Consider the following 19418-nt stretch of genomic DNA (forward strand, 5'->3'; position numbering starts at 1 on the left):
CAATGAGAGGTACTATGTGGTTCTGTAATGGGACTTGGTCGGGAACAGATACGTCACAACATAAATTTGTTATACACACACTGTGCTGGCATTTTCTCCAAACTAGCAGTGATCCAGAATTTTGATGATTGTTTATAAATTGTATTTAAAAGCAATTGTATATCCATGAAATTCTCGTTTGTTTTTGTTTCAACAAATGGTGTTTTGGTGTTCATCATCATCATCATCAGTCAGTCCATTGCTATATGAAAGCCTCAGCATGGTCACACCAAATGTTCCAGTGCCTGGTCTTATTCCAATTTGCTATTCCCCAGTATTTTTTGTTAATCTCTCCACCTTTTGGGTTGCCTTCCTAAACCCCTTCTAGCCTCCCACTAGTCACCATCCCAGCACTGCTGTTGTCTATCCATCTGTTGTCTCTGTGGTGTCCAACTTGTGAGTCTCAAACTACTTGGCTGATTTTGTTTTTAGCTCACCTAGACCGTAGTTCCGGGGAGCTTATGGGATGGTGCGCCGTCTGTCCGTCTGTCCGTCCACAAATACTTGAAACTTCTCTGAAACTACACGGACGATTTTGATGAAATTTTACCACAACCTGCATCACCCTGTCTGTACGAAAGTTTTTTTTCATGGTATTAAAACCAAATCGGACCCTAAGGGGCTCGACGGGGTTTGCCCCCCAAAATAGGTACTTGCTTTCTTCTCGGAAACTACACATGTAATTCTGACGAAACTTGTCCATAACCTTCATCACCCGTGATGTACCAAAGTTTGTTCATGATATTAAATAAAAACATTAGGGTTTAAGGGGATGTACGTAAGGAGGGGTTACCCCCCAAAATTATTGGATTCGCAAGATATCCCTTATTTCGGTGTGTGTGTGTGTGTGTGTGTGTGTGTGTGTGTGTGTGTGTGTGTGTGTGTGTGTGTGTGTGTGTGTGTGTGTGTGTGTGTGTGTGTGTGTGTGTGTGTGTCTGCAACGTGAGGCTCCACAGCACAAACCAGTGAACCGATTTCGATGAAACTTTGCGAACAAGTGCAGTATTAGTTGGGAATGTGCGCCTTTGAATTTCGTTGCCGAGCAACCACCCGTTGCTGCGCAGCGGCCAAAAAACCGCGTCCAGTATTTTCAATACTTGTCCTTCAGTTTTGAATGTAGAGAAGCGGGACTTCGGAATTAAACACTTCGAGATATGAAGAAAATTTTACTAGAGCCGATTTTTTGATTGAGGTTTTATTTTTCAAATGGTAGTCCTTCAAAAATTGGGTGTCTATTCACCGTCATTTTTTATGAGGGGCTAAGGAAAGTGGGCGAAGCTTAGGGAAAGTGGACGTAGTTGATGAAAAGTGGCAGTGGCGTAGGAAAGTGGGTGGAGCTTAGGGAAAGTGGACGTGGTTGATGAAAAGTGGGAGTGGTGAAGGAAAGTGGGCATGGCTTATGAAAAATATTGTGGCTAGGAGGTGTGGTCAAACAAGAGCATTGAGAGAAGTTTATCATGTTTTCCGTGTGTGTGTGTGTGTGTGTGTGTGTGTGTGTGTGTGTGTGTGTGTGTGTGTGTGTGTGTGTGTGTGTGTGTGTGTGTGTGTGTCTGCAACGCGAGGCTCCACTGCACAAACCAGCAAACCGATAATTTATTTATTTACCGAAAACGATTCCCCACCCACACACCACCTCCAATTATTTATTTATTGACCGAAAACGATTCCACGACCCACACACCACCTTTAATTATTTATTTATTTACCGAAAACGATTCCACGACCCACACACCACCTTTATTTATTTACCGAAAATGATTCCCCACCCACACACCACCTCCAATTATTTATTTATTTACCGAAAACGATTCCACCACCCACACACCACCTCCAATTATTTATTTATTTACCGTAAACAATTCCACGACCCACACACCACCTTATTTATTGACCCTAAACGATTCCATGACCCACACACCACCTTTAATTATTTATTTACCGAAAACGATTCAACGACCCACACACCACCTTTATTTATTTACCGAAAATGATTCCCCATCCACACACCACCTCCAATTATTTATTTATTTACCGAAAACTATTCCACCACCCACACACCACCTCCAATTATTTATTTATTTACCGTAAACGATTCCCCACCCACACACCACTTCCATTTATTTATTTATTTACCAAAAACGATTCCACGCCCACACACTGCCTCTAATTATTTATTTATTTACCGTAAACAATTCCATGACCCACACACCACCTTATTTATTTATTGACCGTAAACGATTCCATGACCCACACACCACCTTATTTATTTATTTATTTATTTACCGTAAACGATTCCACGACCCACACACCACCTTTAATTATTTATTTATTTATTTACTGAAAACTATTCCACGACCCACACACTACCTCCAATTATTTATTTATTTACGTAAATGATTCCACGATCCACACACAACCTTCAATTATTTATTTATTTACCGAAAAACGATTCCACGATCCACACACCACCTCCAATTATTTATTATTTAAAGTGGGAGTGGCGTAGGAAAGTGGGCGTGGCTTATGAAAAATATTGTGTGGCTCAGGAGGTGTGGTCAAACGAGCATTGAGAGAAGTTTATCAGGGTGTGTGTGTGTGTGTGTGTGTGTGTGTGTGTGTGTGTGTGTGTGTGTGTGTGTGCGCGTGCGTGTGCGCGCAACCCGAAGCTCCACAGCACAAACCAGCAAACCGATTATTTTTCAAATGGTAGTCCTTCAAAATAGGGTGTCGATTTACCGTCATTTTTTATGAGGAGTGCCAGTTGGCAAAATACGCAATAGGAAAAATCTTGCCAGGCAGAGGAACAATTGTATGTGAACCAATACGTCTTGGCAATGAATCTTCGTCGGTGGATCAGTCAGAATGAAAAGCATCGTATCCAGCGCTTCAATCCTAGCGAATCCCTCGTCGCCTGCCGGCTTTGGTATTTGCTTTCTTCTCCGAAACTACACACACATTTCTGATGAAACTTGACCACAACTTTCATTTCCCATGATGAACCAAAGTTTGTTCACGCAATTTTAAAAATCAGGGTTTAACGTTGTTTACGGGGGAGTTGCCACCCCCTCCGAAATAAGGGTTTGCTATAACATTCGTTTATTGGTACATTTTGCAGATTCTGTCCCACATTGACTTCCTCCTCAGTGTCATTATTCTACCAGGTGAGCACCCAGGGGTATTTCCCATATTTTTATGCCACCCCTGACAGTCACCAGAGGCGTTATGTTTTTGGGACGTCCAGATGTATGTCCGTCCGTGCTGATCTTCTCTGTTCTCTCTGCAACCGCTTATCCGATTGACACAATTTTCACCATATGTACAACGACTCTTGCAGAATGTTTTCATGATAATTTTGACATCGTGAGTCATGTGGTGTGGCAGCCATGTTGGGGGGGGGGGCAGGTAAAGCTTTGAACCTCTACTTCTAAAACCACTCCATGGGAAAAAATTGAAACTTGGTTTTTTTAATGTCCTTTAAAAAAAAAACAATTATTGATGATGTCAAAGGTGGCTTCATTTTGATGTCAAATTTGCATACGTGGAACGCTTTATCCAATCAATATGAAAATGTTTGAGGGTCATCTAGGGCTAAATTGTCAGGTCAGGTATGGGAGCATACCCCGGAGCAGCGCGTCACTGCATCCACTTTCCGCCGGTACTCCAGGGGGCTCCGTCTGACCATCCCCCAGGCAGATGCCTGGCCTATCCCTATCTCCTTGAGATGCTGATCAACCTGCTGCAACCATGAGGCACGTGGTCGGCCCATTGGCCTCCTCCACTCACAAGGCTCCCTTGCTGAGAGAATCTGGTGAGCAGGATCAGCATCAGGAAAACCGTACAGCTGTTTTTTGTCCGTACAGCCACAGCTGATGCTCACGGACTATACAGGAAACAAATCTCATCTGAGTCAGCAACCGCTCGTTGGACAAAATCCGACCAGCAATAGCCAAGGATTCTTCTAAGAGACCTGGTTAAGAGACCTGAAGAAGGAGTTAAGTCGATGTCTCAGATCCCTGGTCAGAGTCCAAGTCTCACATCCGTCGAGTAAGACTAGAAATTTTTGAGGGTCATCTGGGGGATAAAATGGTCCATAGAAAAAAATTTCATGACGTCATCAGTCACATGATTCAGAAGCCATATTGTTTAAAAAAAAATAAAAACCTTCAAAAATCTTCTCTGAAGCGGCTGAACAGATTGAGGTGAAACTTTATACATATGACCGCCTGTCCATGATGAACAAAAGGTTCACACATATGATGTCATTGGTCACATGGTTTGGCAGCCATATTTGAATTACCCTCAAACCTATAAAAATCGTCTCCAGAATGGCTGGACAATCCTTGGGGAAACTTCACACCAGTGTTCCCCAAGCCATGGGTGTTCAAGTGGCATATAGCAAGTGTTCCTCATGGGGAATGAGTGTAGTATTTTATGACGTCATATGTGCCTTCGTTATGACATCATAATTGCATATGTAGAACGCTACATCCGATCAGTTAAAAAATATATAGGGTCATCTCGGGATTAAATGGTCCACAATATATTTTTTTGATGACGTCATCGGTCACATGATTCGGCTGCCCTATTGTTTTTTTTTTGTTGTTTCTTTGTTTTCTTTTTAGCCATCAAAAATCATCTCTGAAATGGCTGAAAAGATCGAGGCGAAACTTTAAACATATGACCGCCTATCCATGAGGAACAACAGGGTCACACATATGATGTCATTGGTCACATGGTTTTGCAGCCATATTGGATTTACCCAAAAAACTTATAGAAATACACCAAAGAAGTCCTGGAGAGGGTTTGCAATCTCTGATTGCTCTTTTTCTTGTTTCTGGTTTCATTGTTTTATTTCCCTGCCTATGAGTTTTATTTGTTAATCCCAGCTTCATTAGGTTAATACAATACTTATAAATGGACAGAGATAATAGGTGTGAACAAGTGTGAACAAAGAAGCCGTGTGTAGGGGGCCGTACACAAAATGCGTGGCTTGCTTATTTTTGACACCATCCCACCTCACCCTGCCCCCCCCTCCAATCCCCTTGACGCTCTGTGACACTCTGGGAAACAATAAGACGTCAGATACTTTGTGTACGACCCCTAGACTAAGAAGAGTATGAATTTTGAGAGTATGGGATATGGTATGTCTGCATCTCTTTGCAGGATGTGTTTGGTACGAATGAAGCAAGAAGGGCGTGAGGGGAACTACATGTGCAAGTACATTGTGTACGCAATGTGGGAAGACCTGCAGCAGCGCAGTGCAATGATGAAGGTATGCCAGTACCATGTCTGGTAACAAGCGGATACACGAATGAGATCCGTAATCGTTAACATGATCAGGGACTTCATTTGCTTTCTTTGGAATTGTATGCAGTAACTGGGAGGTGCCAGCAGAGGTCAGTGTTGTTTTTGTATCCTCGTCTGCATCATTTATTTCAAAAATAAACAAAAATTGAATACAAAAACAACACGATTATTCTGCATGATCACTTTTACTTTTTTATTTGCCATTAAAAAAAATATATATATTGCTTGAAAAGCAATAAATAGAACTTACACTCGCTCTTCAGTTGAATATGCTCAACGTGGTGATTTCACACATTTATACGAAAAACAAGTTTTGCAAACTGGAATTGTATTTCATTAGTTAGAGCATTAGTTTCATTAGTAAAAAAGAATATTTGGTCTCTTCTCCTAAACTACATCAATTTTGATAAAACTTGACCACAACCTTCATCACCCTTGATGTACCAAAGTTTGTTCACAGCATTTTAAAAATTCAGGTTCTAAGGGGGAGTCTGCAGGGGGTTTGAGTGACTTGCTCCGGATCCAGGTGAGCTTCAGGACAGGCGATCATATTTTTCTGTGTGTGCGTACGTACGTACATTTGTCTAACAATAAAAACGACCCTTCTATGGGCTTGGACACCCACTTGCATGCACATTCCGATATGAACAAGGCAAAGATTGTTGAAAGCTCAAATGTACTCTGAAACAGTAGGAGAACAGAGCAGCACCAGCAGACTCCTATGAGACAGAGATCACGGTACAGTGACGCATCCCTGACAGAAGCATGTTCAAGGCACAATCGGGTGAGAATGTCGCTTCTCTGGCGTTTAAATACTCCTCCCCTTACTCTCCCCACCTCCAAACTCCTACAGCCCCTCACATGAGGGTGCTCAGACACTTGGGTGGTCCCTTCCTGCCGCTAGCGCTAGCCGAATCGGGGCACAACCCACAGCTCCAACTGATTACAGGTCCAGCCAATCACACGTCATGCTGTTGCAGCAATGGGATGGTCCTTCCTGGTACTCCTCCCCGGATGAAGACATTGACCGTTCCGGTGGTGATGTCATGTCCCTGGGCCCAAACCGATGCCAGGGGAAAGGTGGAGGGGTAAGACGGGAGTGAACTCTGTGCTGCATGCTGGACACCCATTTATTAATTGCTCTATTGGGGGTTCTTCATCTTCCCTTCAATACATCATAGTATTTTCTTAAGGTTGAGGAAATCCTTTAGAACTGTTGCTATGCTCGGCACCTAGTCGGATTAGAGATGGCAAGAGGTGTCCAAAAGCAATATGGCAGCGAAGCGATCTACAAACTGTCTTCATGAAGAGACAGAAGCACTAGTGGAGGCTTTTCTCAAGCTTGAGAGAGACAATACATTGTATAGTTGTCTGATGTGTTGCTGAAGTACTTTTATGTTTAGTTATACCACTATAACTATAAATAGTGCATAATTGTTTATAATCCTCCAATTTGAGTAAGACCAGCTGGGCCAACAGGGTAAATCGGGACTCCCCTGAGTCGAACGAGGCCCCATGCCTCTCTCTATGATGCGGGATTGGCAAGTTAGGGACACAGTAACACGCCGCGTTCAATATATTTATTGCATATGCAGTTGACCTTTTTTCCTCGGGTCACCGTTACTATCAATTGAATTGGTATCTAAATAATATGAACATGAAGTAATAAATGTATCTATGTAGTATAATCGTAGATGTCAAGTGGGTTGAGGCGATGTCTTGCACGGTGGTAATTGTTCTCTTCATGACCAATTTCCATGAAGAGCACCATCTGGAAACTCAAAGGTTGGTGTTTACGGACAGTGGAATGCTTCCGTGAGTTTAAGGAAAAGCTTAAGGAACATTCGGATATGCAGCGATCCTCAAATTAAGGATGTCCTACAGGGGAAATTTGAGGGAATATTTAAGTGAATCCTCAAATCTTTCCTCAAGAATGCTTTATGCATCCTTGCCTTTCATTTTATTAACTCGCCTGTACACCACAAAAGGCACAATATCTTTGGAACGGCATCCATTTTTTGTTGTTTTTAGATCCTTTCCTCCAATATTTGAATGAACCTTTTTCTTGTTCACATCCTCTTTTATGGTGATCGAGTTTTATTAATTCAATTTACTATTGGTCACTTTTTTGTCTTTTTTTTTGGTCACTACGATAGTGGGAGTTCCCTTCTCGGCCCACCTATGGTGTAGTCTAGAAGCCAAAATCTGTAGCTAGCCTAGAAAATAGGTTCACTGCTGATTTCATGTTAGAATGGTGCAACTGGTGTTTTTGAAGAGTCTAGGCATGACCAAGTCTAGTTCCACTTGTTGCCAAGTCTGCATCTGAATATTATGGCCGCCATGACAGTAATCAAAATGGCCGCCATCAGATTTAGTCTTTTTCTTACTGCAAATTGTACTAGCCAGAAATTTGTCATGATTGTGAAATACTATGTAATCTGACACGAGGAACACTATTTTGTGCTTTATTTTTGTACTGAATCACAACTTTTCACATAATTGACAACTTAAAGACGAAATTGAAAATGCACATACGAGCAACAAATGTGAAAAAGAAAATGTTTAGCACTATTGATGGAGATGGGTTTACAGTCAGTCAAAGGTTATTTCAACAGCTGTCAGATTCTTTCCAACACAAAATTACGTTGCTTTGCAGAAGAGAAAAGTGTTGTGAGAACACCCAAGTACAATTTTCAGAGCTATTGATCGGCTTGTACACTGAACGGGTTCCTACAAAGGGCTTTGCATCCACATGCTTTCGTGCAAGGCAGTCCATTCCGTGTACATTTGCACCGTCGAGTTGAGCATGACCCACGGCATTTGCATGTCGTCAGTTCTACACAGTAAGCAGTAATAGGCTGTGCAGTCATGAGTCGCGGCTGAAATGTCTCGTTGCCATCTTTGATGACCTGTTCCCACCCACAGTTCTCAGGTGCAGGTAGATGTGGTTCAGATTCCAAGGCTCTTCTCTTGAAGAGCAAGGCCAAGGCCCAGGTGTTTGGGGGTCAGTTTTTTGCCTCCTGAAGCCACATGAATAATGTCTTGGCAGATGCTCAGAACTTTGTTCTTGGTATCTGTCTCATCCGCTTCTTCATTGTCCATCTTGTCAGTGCTGTCACCACCACTACAAGCATGTACAGGGTTTCAGGTACAATTCGCTCTGCATTTTCTGTGTTCAGTCCACCGATAATGCTATGCCCTGGAGAGTGTTTTACGTCACTGTAAATCTTTATGCCCACTCTGAAGATCCAGCTAAGGATTTCGTTCTCATGATGAGGCAGACTGCACTGGGCCAATTCATCTTCTTCAGAACTTTCACCTTCTTCAGATAAATCATTCACGGCGGTTCTCATGGCAAACTTTGTCACAGTTGAGGACGCAACTATCAGGGGTTTTGTGACATCCAATGGCTGCACGAATGTCACCTTGTCACTACCAAAGTGAACCTCCACTTTCTGCTTGAAATTGTAGCTTTTGTAGGCTCCAGCCTCAATTCCAAAATCATTCAATAACAGCATGCTGTAGTGTTCCCAGATGTTTTTCAGGGCAAACACATGTCCCTTCTGCAGCTCTTTCTCAAGCTGGTTCATCACATTTCTGAAACAGATGCTTTCAGGAGACTGGTTTTTCTCTCCACTCTCCTTTTTATACTTTCTGCGAAAAGAAACATAACACTTGAGGTGATATTTACCTTCAGCTGCCATCAAGTCTGAAACACTTGCAAACCTGTGACGCATGGTGGGGTCAAATTGGGCCAAACTAAGCATCCTGGATGATGTGTGATCAAATTCAACATTTGTCAGGACACCAGCTTTTCCAGGAATGTCACTCTGGCAGAAAGCGCATTTTGACCAATCCATAGCGCTGTGCGCGGATCTTAGTGACTTTGGGACATGGTATTTCTCTGAGGAACCTGATGTTGTGGGTATCTCTTCTGCGTAAGTCACAGATTGTGGCTGAATCCTTGACTTCAGTCTGTCTATTTTTTGTGCGTGAGTAAAGTCACTATAGCAGAATTTGTGCCATTGAATCTTTTCGACGTGCTCTGGTACAGAATATTTTCTGATTCTTGAGAATGAGTCAACATATTTAGCATCATTATATTTCTCTCTTTCTTTGCAACATTCAGCTACAGTTTTCACACCAACGATTGTAGTCTTTCGATTGTAGTCTTTCTTTCGAAGTGGCGTTGACTTGCTAGTTTTTGAACTGTCCTGGCAAATAAAGCATTTATTCCAGTCTACATGCTCTTCTTATTCTCGATCCCTTGAACCCCCTGTGAGAAATCTTGCGGCTTTCATTTTTCAGTTAGTCCTGGGTAACAGAAAAACACACAGTTATGTAGTTTAGGTTCATTTTATAGCAAAGTTGTAAAATTCATTGATTGTGGTTTGTACAACACTGAACAACAAAAATTTTTTACTGGAGATGTGTAAAGTGATTTAGACTAATTTGGGTACGCTGATTTCAAAAATCATAACGGTTTTGCTGTATCACATCAGGATTTTCAGAAACAGAAATATTCCCATTGCCTAGAAGTCAGGATTTCAATGAAATTTACAAAAATTCATTTATTCATTTATTTCATCATGAATGCTTCAAAATTATAGAAATTACAGAAAAACTCCACTAGAATGTAATTAAAAATGCTTTAGGCATTTGGCTTTGCATTTGTGCTGCTCTGTGTCAGTTTCACAATGCAGGAACCAGCAGAAATCGCCCATCATGTTCGGGTTGTGCCGCCCTTGTGCAGCGTCTCCATGAGTGAAATCTCTTGGTGGAATCGCTCGCCGTGCTCGTCCGAGACTGCTCCCAAGTTGTCAGGGAAGAAGTTCAGGTGCTGGTGTAGGAAATGGATTTTCAGGGACATCCTGGAGCCAAGTTTCCTGAAGGATTCCAGCAGCTGCTGCACTATTTCTTCATAGTTGTCCGCGCGCTCGTTCCCCAAGAAGTTGTCCGTCACAGCTTTGAAGCTCCTCCACGCTGCCAGCTCTTTGGGGTTTAGAGTTGTCGGAAAAGTTTCGTCCTTCATAATCTGTCGGATTTGCGGTCCAACAAAGACACCAGCCTTGATCTTGGCCTCCGACAAGGTGTTGCCAAACTTTTCCTTGAGGTATAAAAACCACGCCCATTCAGATCCATTGCCCGTACAAAACTTTTCATCAAGCTGAGCTTTATGTGGAGTGGTGGAAGGAAAACCTTGGCTGGGTCGACAAGGGCGACATGCTTCACGTTGTGTCGACCAGGTACATGCTCTCTTTTCGCTCTTCCCAATCTTTCTTCGTCCAGTGATTCTTGTCGTCTCTGCTATCCCAGAGACAAAGGAAGCACATGTATTTCGTGTAGCCTGACTGCAGCCCTAACAACAGCACCACCACTTTCAAGTCTCCGCAGATGTGCCAGTTGAAGTCATTGTACTTGATGGAATCAAGCAGCTGCCGCATAGTCTCATAGGTCTCTGTCATGCCGAACGCGTGAGCCAGTGGGACTGATGGTTTCTCGTTGCCATTGTGGAGCAAAACAGCCTTCAAGCTGTTCTTCCCCGAGTCGATGAAGGGGCGCCAGTCTGCAGGATCGTGATCACACCCAAGTTCTTTCAACAGACCGTTGATGTCACTGCAGAATGTCATCATGTCTTCCATCTCAAAGAACTCAGCCATGTCTCTGTGACGTGCTCTGAACAAGGATATCTTGGTGTTAGGTTCAAGTAGATTCCACTGCTGCAGCCTTGATCCAAGCAGCTCTGCCTTCGCCTTTGACAGCGAGAGATCTCTTACAAGATCATTTAAGTCTCCCTGGTTCAGAAGGTGTGATTCTTGAGTGTCGGGTTCAAAAGGTTCATCATCACCATCCTCTTCACCACTGCTTACAGCTATGTTCTGATCAGCTGGAGGTGTTTGAACGGGGTTCTCGTCATGAGGCACAGGTTTACGAGCAGAGACGCAGTCAGCGTACTTGATGTGACCTTTATTCTTCTTGTTGAAGCCGGCGATGCTTGTGCAGCAGAAATAACAATCCGATCATGATGATTCATGATTCAGAATCATCATGATGATTCTGCGGCTCACGCCATATCATGGGCACCACAAATGGCATGCTCGAGCGCTTGCCCACCAACCACTGAGTCAAGGTTGTGTGACAGCTTGTGCAGCAGATGTGTGGTGCCCAGCTCTGTTCTTGGTCCCCCACCTTACACCCGAAGTAGTGAAAGTAGGCGGCCTTCATTTTCACTGCTGTAGATATACTTCGCTGTTGATCTTTTTTGGTATACCGACCACAGACATAACAGAAGTTGTCAGGATGATTAGTACAGGAACGCCTACTCATCTTTATCTGAAAGAAAGAAATATAACACAAGTTAACAACAATTGTACGAAATAGACATGTTAAAGACATATGTAAATTTCATTGAAATCCTGACTTCTAGGCAATGGGAATATTTCTGTTCCTGAAAATCCTGACGTGATACAGCAAAACGGTTATGATTTTTGAAATCAGCGTACCCAAATTAGTCTTAATAACTTTACACATCTCCAGTAAAAAAAAAATTTTGAAATTTGTTGTTCAGTGTAATCAGACATTCTAATTCGAGCCTGAACATTTCTTTAAAAATAATATAGTGAAAAACAAGTCATATTATTTTTAGAAAATGGAGGGAGCAATGTTTTTTCTATACTCCCATCAGCTCAGGCATGCTCAAAAACATGGAAATCGACCCTAATTTTGTAATTTCATGTCAATTTGCGGCTGAAATATGACGAAAAGTGTATTTAATGGCGACCATTTTGTAAACTGTCATGGCGCCCATACTATCCATATCCAGAGTTGGCAACAAGTTGATTCACGTTTCTGTGTGTCTGGACAGTCAATTTACACCTGTTGCACTATTCTAACACGGAATCAGCAGGGTCGTACACTATTCTGCATTGGGCCTCCTGACTAGTGTAAAAATTTTGAAGTTTTATTGACATCAACGTTTGCTCCATTAGAGTAATGATATGCATTTACACAAGGTCGAAGGTTCATGAAGAAACTAACATGTAGACAGACATTGGCCGACACCAGATTTGATTTGAGGCAAATAGCCGGTCACCTTGGGGGAAGTGACTTAACTTGCCAATTTGCTCTCAGTGCCAGTGATGCCATTTTGTTGTGATGTCACTTTTATATTCCCAGTCTGCGGGGCATTTTAAGGAAAAATCCCCCCCCCAATCCCAATGGGGTACCAACAGACAGTGTCTATGTGTCTATATGGAGCATCAAGCAAAGAAGTAGCACATACCATTTTTAGTCTTTGGTATCACTTGGCCAGGGTCGGAATTGAACCATTGACCTCTGAGACAGAGTGGATGCATGAACCACAATGCCACTCATTTTGGTTAGCATTGCGTTTCTCAGTGTCATGAATTAGTCTGGGGGCCAGGAGGACCCACCATGCACCCCCTCAGCATTCATTGGGACTACTATTTTCTTACTTATGTAGCTGGTGAAATTATAAAACATGTACCCAAAGAATAAAGTGTCATGATCAACGTTTTTGGGGGGAAAAACAATACTGGCTTTGAAGCAGTAGAAATTGCATTAGATGGGGGGGGGTGGGAAATTGGAAACGCGTCACTTTTTCCCCTCCAGGGTGTCTTCTTTGTCAATCTTTTAAATGAACAAGTTGATTTACTCATAATTTCAGCCTCGAGAAGAGATTTATCAGCTCAAGATACATTTTTTAACTGATAATAGGCCACAAGATGCTATGTGGCTTGCACTGCAACTTCACGAAAGTGTGAAAAGGAATGACTTTCTGCTTTATGCGGAATGCATTATATGCATGCCAGATCTGTTCTTTGCATACAATGTACAGAACTATGCGAGGTATCTGACATTGAGGTATCTATATTCATTGAAAACATTGATCAAACACATCCAGGGGCACTAGAATTGCTGAAACTAGCAGCATTCAGTGTGGCTCGATCAATGGTGCCCGGATGTCACAAAGATGTGGATAAAACAATGGAAGAAACGTTTATGAAACACTCAAAGTCCCATGGTGAGGCGAGTGGTGCCGGTATCTCTGGTATTACAAAGAACAATGCAGCTTACCAGAGATGGGTTCTCACCACACATGAGCGATCCCAATACTTGGCTGCAATATTTGTAATGGCAGACATGCACACATATTCATTAGATGAACATAGAGATGTATCGAAAGCCGAGATCAAGAGAAGTCAGCATTATATTAACAACAATGGAGGCCTTTACCAACTTCCTCGACCTAATTGACAGAATTGTCAATTGACAGAAGTAGACTCCATAACATATCTTCAGGTGCTGCAGTATCAGCTGACATTGAATCTGATCTCCTGACAGCTGAGAAGCAACGGGCCAGAGCAAGGTCCAATTTTGTAGAGCTAAGACTAAAGAAGAAATAAGTTGACTTATTTGAGCCAATTAAGAAAATCAATTTGAAGACTATGGCCAGTGCAAAAAAGAAGGTTAAACTTGCATCTTCTCAAAGCAAATTGGTTGAATACAAGCACATGGGTAACATTGTTACCAAGCTTCTAGTGAAATCACAAGACATCACAGTCAACATGGCAGAGGTAATGAAATTCTTTCACACCCATGCCATACTGCATAGGTACCGCTAAAGGTTACCTCGCAAAGACAAACAAGGCAGTAGGATTTTCATTTGTCACAAAGGGAGTAATGGATGAAAAACTTCCAAATGCTGGTGTACTCACAATAGAAGATGGAAATGCCCTGTTCCACTACTTGAATCAAATACCAAATACATTCAAGCAGATATGTGCGAAGTTGTACAATCAGACAAAGAAGTATGATGATATCATAGTCTGTACTGACATGTTCAGTACAAATTCTGTGAAGGCTCTTGAATGAAAATGGAGAGGTATTATAGAGAAACTCTTGGTGAAAGGAGCTAGCACTAAGAAACCACGTGATTGGAAGGCTTTCTTGTGCAACAAAGAAAACGAGGAACAGCTAATTGGGCTCATGCACACCTGTTGGTCAGGATGAGTACAACATTATCGGAGAGTACTTTTGATTAAGAATGGAGAAGCCTTCGATATTGCCAAGGAAGAACACATTCCTGATTTGAGGTCAAACCAAAAAGAAACAGACATTTGGGTGGTTCTCTACTGCATCTACTGTATGTTGGAGAACAGGGATATCAGTATGCAAGGGTCAGGAGTCCAGACAGTGACATCTTCTGGATCTTGCTGTATCATGCCAGGAAAATACATTACTATCCTCTTCAATACAGGCCGATGGCAATAAGAAGCGCATTATTAACATTACAAATCTCTCTAAACACTACACAGAGCAAATGTGTGAGGTGATGCTGGCACTACATGCATTCACCGGTTGTGATTCAGTCAGCTCTTTCAGGGGTATTGGAAAGATTAAACCTCAAGTTGTTACTGAAATCTCTTGCACACTGTGATGCCCTGAAGCATTTGGGAGATGACTGGAATGTTGATGATGATCTTCTGATCGGGTGTGAAAAGTTCACCTGTGCACTGTATGGGAAATCCAAATCGGAGAGTGTAGATGAAGTGCGGCACTTGATGCTCAAGTCAAAGTGTGATGGGGATATTTCAGTTGACAGTCTAACATCCAGAAACGTTGACCTGGCTAGATTGCCTCTGAGTAGGGCATGCTGAAGAGAACATGTTGCTCGAGTAAATTATCAAACAAGAATATGGAAAATGGCGAATGTTGCCATATGTGAGATCCCCAAATCCTGGGAAGGACATGGATGGAAATAGGATGGAGAACCACTCTGGTGTGCAGATTTATTTTTTTTTTAATACATTGTCGAGACTCGTATGAGAGTGAACACACAACTCACAGCAAGGGGGCATGAGACAAGAGGGGTGGGAGTGGAAGGGACAAAACAGTGGGGAACAGACACATTAGGTGAACTGTGGAAGGGAGAGGGATGGGGATGGGACAGGGAACATGGCGGAGAGAAGATGGACATTACAGGGACTTTCAGGAAGGAAAGCAGGGGAATTGAAGGAAGTGGGCTTGGGTGGATTATCGGGGGTAGAAAAGATCGAGGATTTGGATGGGGGAAGATAAGAGGTGGTGGTGAACAGCTGTTTTGAAAGCCTGGAGGGAAGAATGGGAAAGAATAGAGTGAGGAAGTTTATTCCAAAGGCGGGAAAAAAGAGGAATGAAAGAGTGAAGATGAGCAGTGATTCGTGATTTTGGTAGTTTTACCAGAAGGGGGTTGTTGGCGGACCTTGAGCGCCCTGTGGAAATGTGGTGGGGACAAATCGCAGAGAGAGCAGGGGGGGGCAAGGCTGGAGAGGAGTCGGTAGAAGACAGAAAGACCACCGACCAACCTCCGGTGATTGAGTGAGAAGCCCAAAGACTCAGCTTCATTGCGGGAGATGACGATGATCTTAAATGCCCTGGTTTCGACAGCGTGAAGCCGAGAAAGGTGGGGGGGCAGGAGCACCAGCCCAGAGGGGAGAGCAGTACTCCATGAGGTTACGGACAAAAACTTTGTAAGTGGTCAGGAGCTCAAGAGGGCCAAGGAAGGACTTTGCACGACGGAGAATTCCCAGTCGGCGACTGGCTTTTGAGGCGAGGTTGGAAATGTGACTTTCCCAGGAAAGGTCATGGCAGATAGTGAGACCCAGAAGCTTGAAACAAAAGACTTCTTCCAGAGGATTGTTGAGAAAGTGGATGGGGGGGGGGGTTCTAAACGGTCCTTTCGAAGAAACATAGTGAGAGTGTGAGATTTGTCTGGATTGAAAGACACGTTCCACATGTTGGACCAGTTTGTGATTTTATCCAGATCTGCAGTGAGCGAAGAAGCTGCTGCTTGCCGGTCTAAGGGATGACAGATGGTACGGCAGAGGGTGGAGTCGTCGGCAAAGAGAAATAGAGGATTTTCCATAGAGTCGGAGAGATCATTGATGAAAACCAGAAAAAGAACAGGGCCCAGAATGCTACCTTGAGGAACTCCAGCCTGCACAGGAAGAGGGGATGAAAAAACTCCATTTAGGGCCACACATTGACGGCGACAGGAGAGGAAGTCTGTAAGCCATGAGTGGAGATGGCCTTGAATACCATGGGAAGAGAGTTTGCTGAGTAGTGCAGGGTGCCAGACAGTGTCAAAAGCACGTGATATGTCCAGGGATACGGCTCGGATTTCCTGTCTGGCATTGAGGACCTCCATCCATTGATGGGAGAGCAGAAGCAGCATATCCAGGGTAGAGTGACCAGGTCTGAAACCAAATTGATGATTGGAAATCAAGCCATTGGAGAAGAGGAAGGATTTCATGTCTGAAGCGATGATGGATTCCATCACCTTGCTGATGATTGGGAGAAGCCTGATTGGTCTGTAGTTATAGGGATCTGTTTTTGCACCTTTTTTATGCAGGGCAGTGATGTTAGCAGATTTCCAAGCAGATGGCAGATGACCTTGGGCAAATGAGAGGGTGAATAGAACAGAGAGAGGGTGAGCAAGAGCAGAAGAGCAGGCTTTGAGGACACGTGGGCTGATGCCGTCTGGACCGGTTGCAGAATCTGACTCGAGGTTTGAAAGCAAGCTCTCCACCTTGTCAGGAGAAAAGGACACAGAGTCCAGGGACAGTTGGTTGCGACTGGGTAAAGTGGGTAGAGAAAGTGATGGGTTTAGGAAACAAGATTTAGCTGCAAACACCGAGTTTAGACATTCAGCTTTATCACGTGTGGTATCAGCAGTCCGGCCATTTGAGGTAAGGGAGGGGATGGAGGGGGAACATACACCAGAAACAGATTTGATTAAATGCCACCAGGATTTTGAGGAGGGAGAGAGGTTTGAGAGTTCAGACTTGAGATGAGAAAGATGTTGTTTTCTGGCTCTCCTGAGGGTAGATACACACTTGTTCCGAGCTTTGTGGAAAGAACTGAGATTGCCCTCAGTTGGGTTTGCTTTCCATGAGGCAAAGGCAAGTTGTTTCAGGACAACTGCCTCGCCACAAGCTTCAGTAACCCAAGGGCGAGAGGAAGGGTAGGACAACTGAACACGAGAGGGGATAAATCTGTGCATGAGGGAGAGCAAGTTTCTTTGAAAGAATTCCCAGGATGAGTTGATGTTTGAGAAAGTAGTGATAGGAAACCAGTCTGTAAGTTTGATGGCTGCTCGGAGACCCTGCCAGTCGGCTTGAGTGAAATGCCAGACTCGACGGCGGTGAGGTAGTTCTCTGATAACAGCCAGAGAGATGTCCACTTTGACAAGATAAGATGAAATTATCTTATCACAAAAACGAATTGATGTGCTGGAGAGAGATGCAACAGAACTGGAGGAATCTGATGATAAAACAGAACAGGAATATGCTGCAGATAGTGATACAGATAGCTCCTCTGATGAGGACTAAAACAGTAAAAATGAAATTTGTGATAATGGAGTAGTGGGACATTATATTTTATTGTGGGCATGCAGAGAAAGGACATTATTAGCAGATTGGATTGTGTAAATAAGTGTTATTTTAGGCGTTAGAGATTCCCCATGATATTTGTTCCTCGTGAGACTAAAATAATAAACAGGTGCTTATAAATCTCTTCTCGAGGCTGAAATTATGAGCAAATCAACTTGTTCATTTAAAATATTGACAAAGAAGACACCCTGGAGGGGAAAAAGTGACGTGTTTTCATTTTCCAATTTCCCACCCCCCATCTAATGCAATTTCTACTGCTTCAAATCCGGTATTGTTTTTCCCCAAAAAACGTTGATCGTGACACTTTATTCTTTGCGTGCATGTTTTTAAATTTCACCAGCTACATAATAAGTAAGACAAGCCAGGAGGCGACGATGGTTCGCGGGCATTATTGAGGAAGCCCTACCGTAAAAACCTATCTCTTCCGTCAAAATTGACCAAATCAAATCGGATTTTTTTATATGTTGTACTTCTGGACATTACGCACAGCTTCTAGGAAATGAAATTGCGAGAAATAAATAAATAAATAAATAAAAAGTTCAAGTGGGCGTGTCTCCACCCACAAGGGGTGTAGGATGCCCCTCATACAAAAAGACACAACTAGACCATGATATCTAGCTTGTGTCCAAGTTTCATCAAGATCGCATCAAACATCACGGAGCTATGCTCTGGAGAGAGTCACAAACAGACAGACACACAGACACAACGAAAATAGTGGTCACTGCTGGCACCCGTGAACCAAAAATAGTAGTCCCAATGAATGCTGAGGGGGGGTGCATGGTGGGTCCTCCCGGCCCCCCGGACTAAATCAGTCAGCCCACTTCAGTGTTTGAAATGAAATTCACTTGTCAGTACAGGAAGCCCCAGCATTCGCAGGGGATACGTTCCTGAAAAATGCCGTGAATGTGGAATCTGTGAATGTTGGGGCATTGTTTCAATACTTCAATGTTTCAAATGGGAAAAAAGGGCGATAGGTTGGTGGGACTTTTGTTGTCTGTTTAAACATTGTCTGGGCTCGTGGAAGAGCTATGACAGAACAAATCAGGACACAACATAACAGAGGGAACAGCAGGAGAAGGGGGGGGGGGACCCCAACAAGGCGGAGGGAGAAAGTAGACAGATGGACAAACAGGGGATGCAGATCATGATGAGGGGTAAGGGAAAACGCAAAGGGTGGCCAATTTGGATACAGAAGCAAAATTTTGCGAGGGGTGGGGGTGGTTTAACGGGTGAAGAAGAGATCATGATTTTAGATGGGGGTGGAAGGACTTTGCACGCCGGATGAACCCATTCAGCATCTGGTTTTTCAAGGCCAACTTTGAAATGTGGCTTGCCCAAAATAGATCATGAGTTTGAGTGACTGAACCTCATCGAGAGAGTTGATGAGAAAGTATATGGGAGGATTTGTGTGGTGTGGTTCTGAGAGACAGAGACAAATGAGACTGTGAGAATGTGTGGGATTTCTCAGGATTGAAAGATGTATTCCAAGTGTTTCACCAGTTTGTGATTTTTGTCAAGGTCTGAGGAGAGGGAAGAGCCTGCTGCCTCTCTGACAGAAGGATGAGAGATGTCACAGCAGAGAGTGGAGTCATCAGCAAAGAGATATAGAGGATTTTCCAG

The 19418-nt window shown here is 43.3% G+C and overlaps 1 protein-coding gene across 4 annotated transcripts in view; it reads left to right on the forward strand.

Moving 5' to 3' along the window:
- UQCC1 (ubiquinol-cytochrome c reductase complex assembly factor 1) overlaps nt 1-19418 on the forward strand; it is a 52569-nt gene that overhangs the window by 22624 nt on the left and 10527 nt on the right. For all 4 annotated transcript variants that reach the window (XM_085878738.1, XM_085878739.1, XM_085878736.1 and 1 more), the window contains one exon: nt 5203-5311. In XM_085878738.1, coding sequence (XP_085734864.1) covers nt 5203-5311 — 109 coding nt within the window. The remainder of the gene's footprint in view (nt 1-5202; nt 5312-19418) is intronic.

This window comes from Eptatretus burgeri, chromosome 4 (assembly GCF_056783735.1).
Source record: "Eptatretus burgeri isolate ZD-2024b chromosome 4, Ebu_testis_v1, whole genome shotgun sequence".
NCBI classification, from domain to species: Eukaryota; Metazoa; Chordata; class Myxini; order Myxiniformes; family Myxinidae; genus Eptatretus; species Eptatretus burgeri.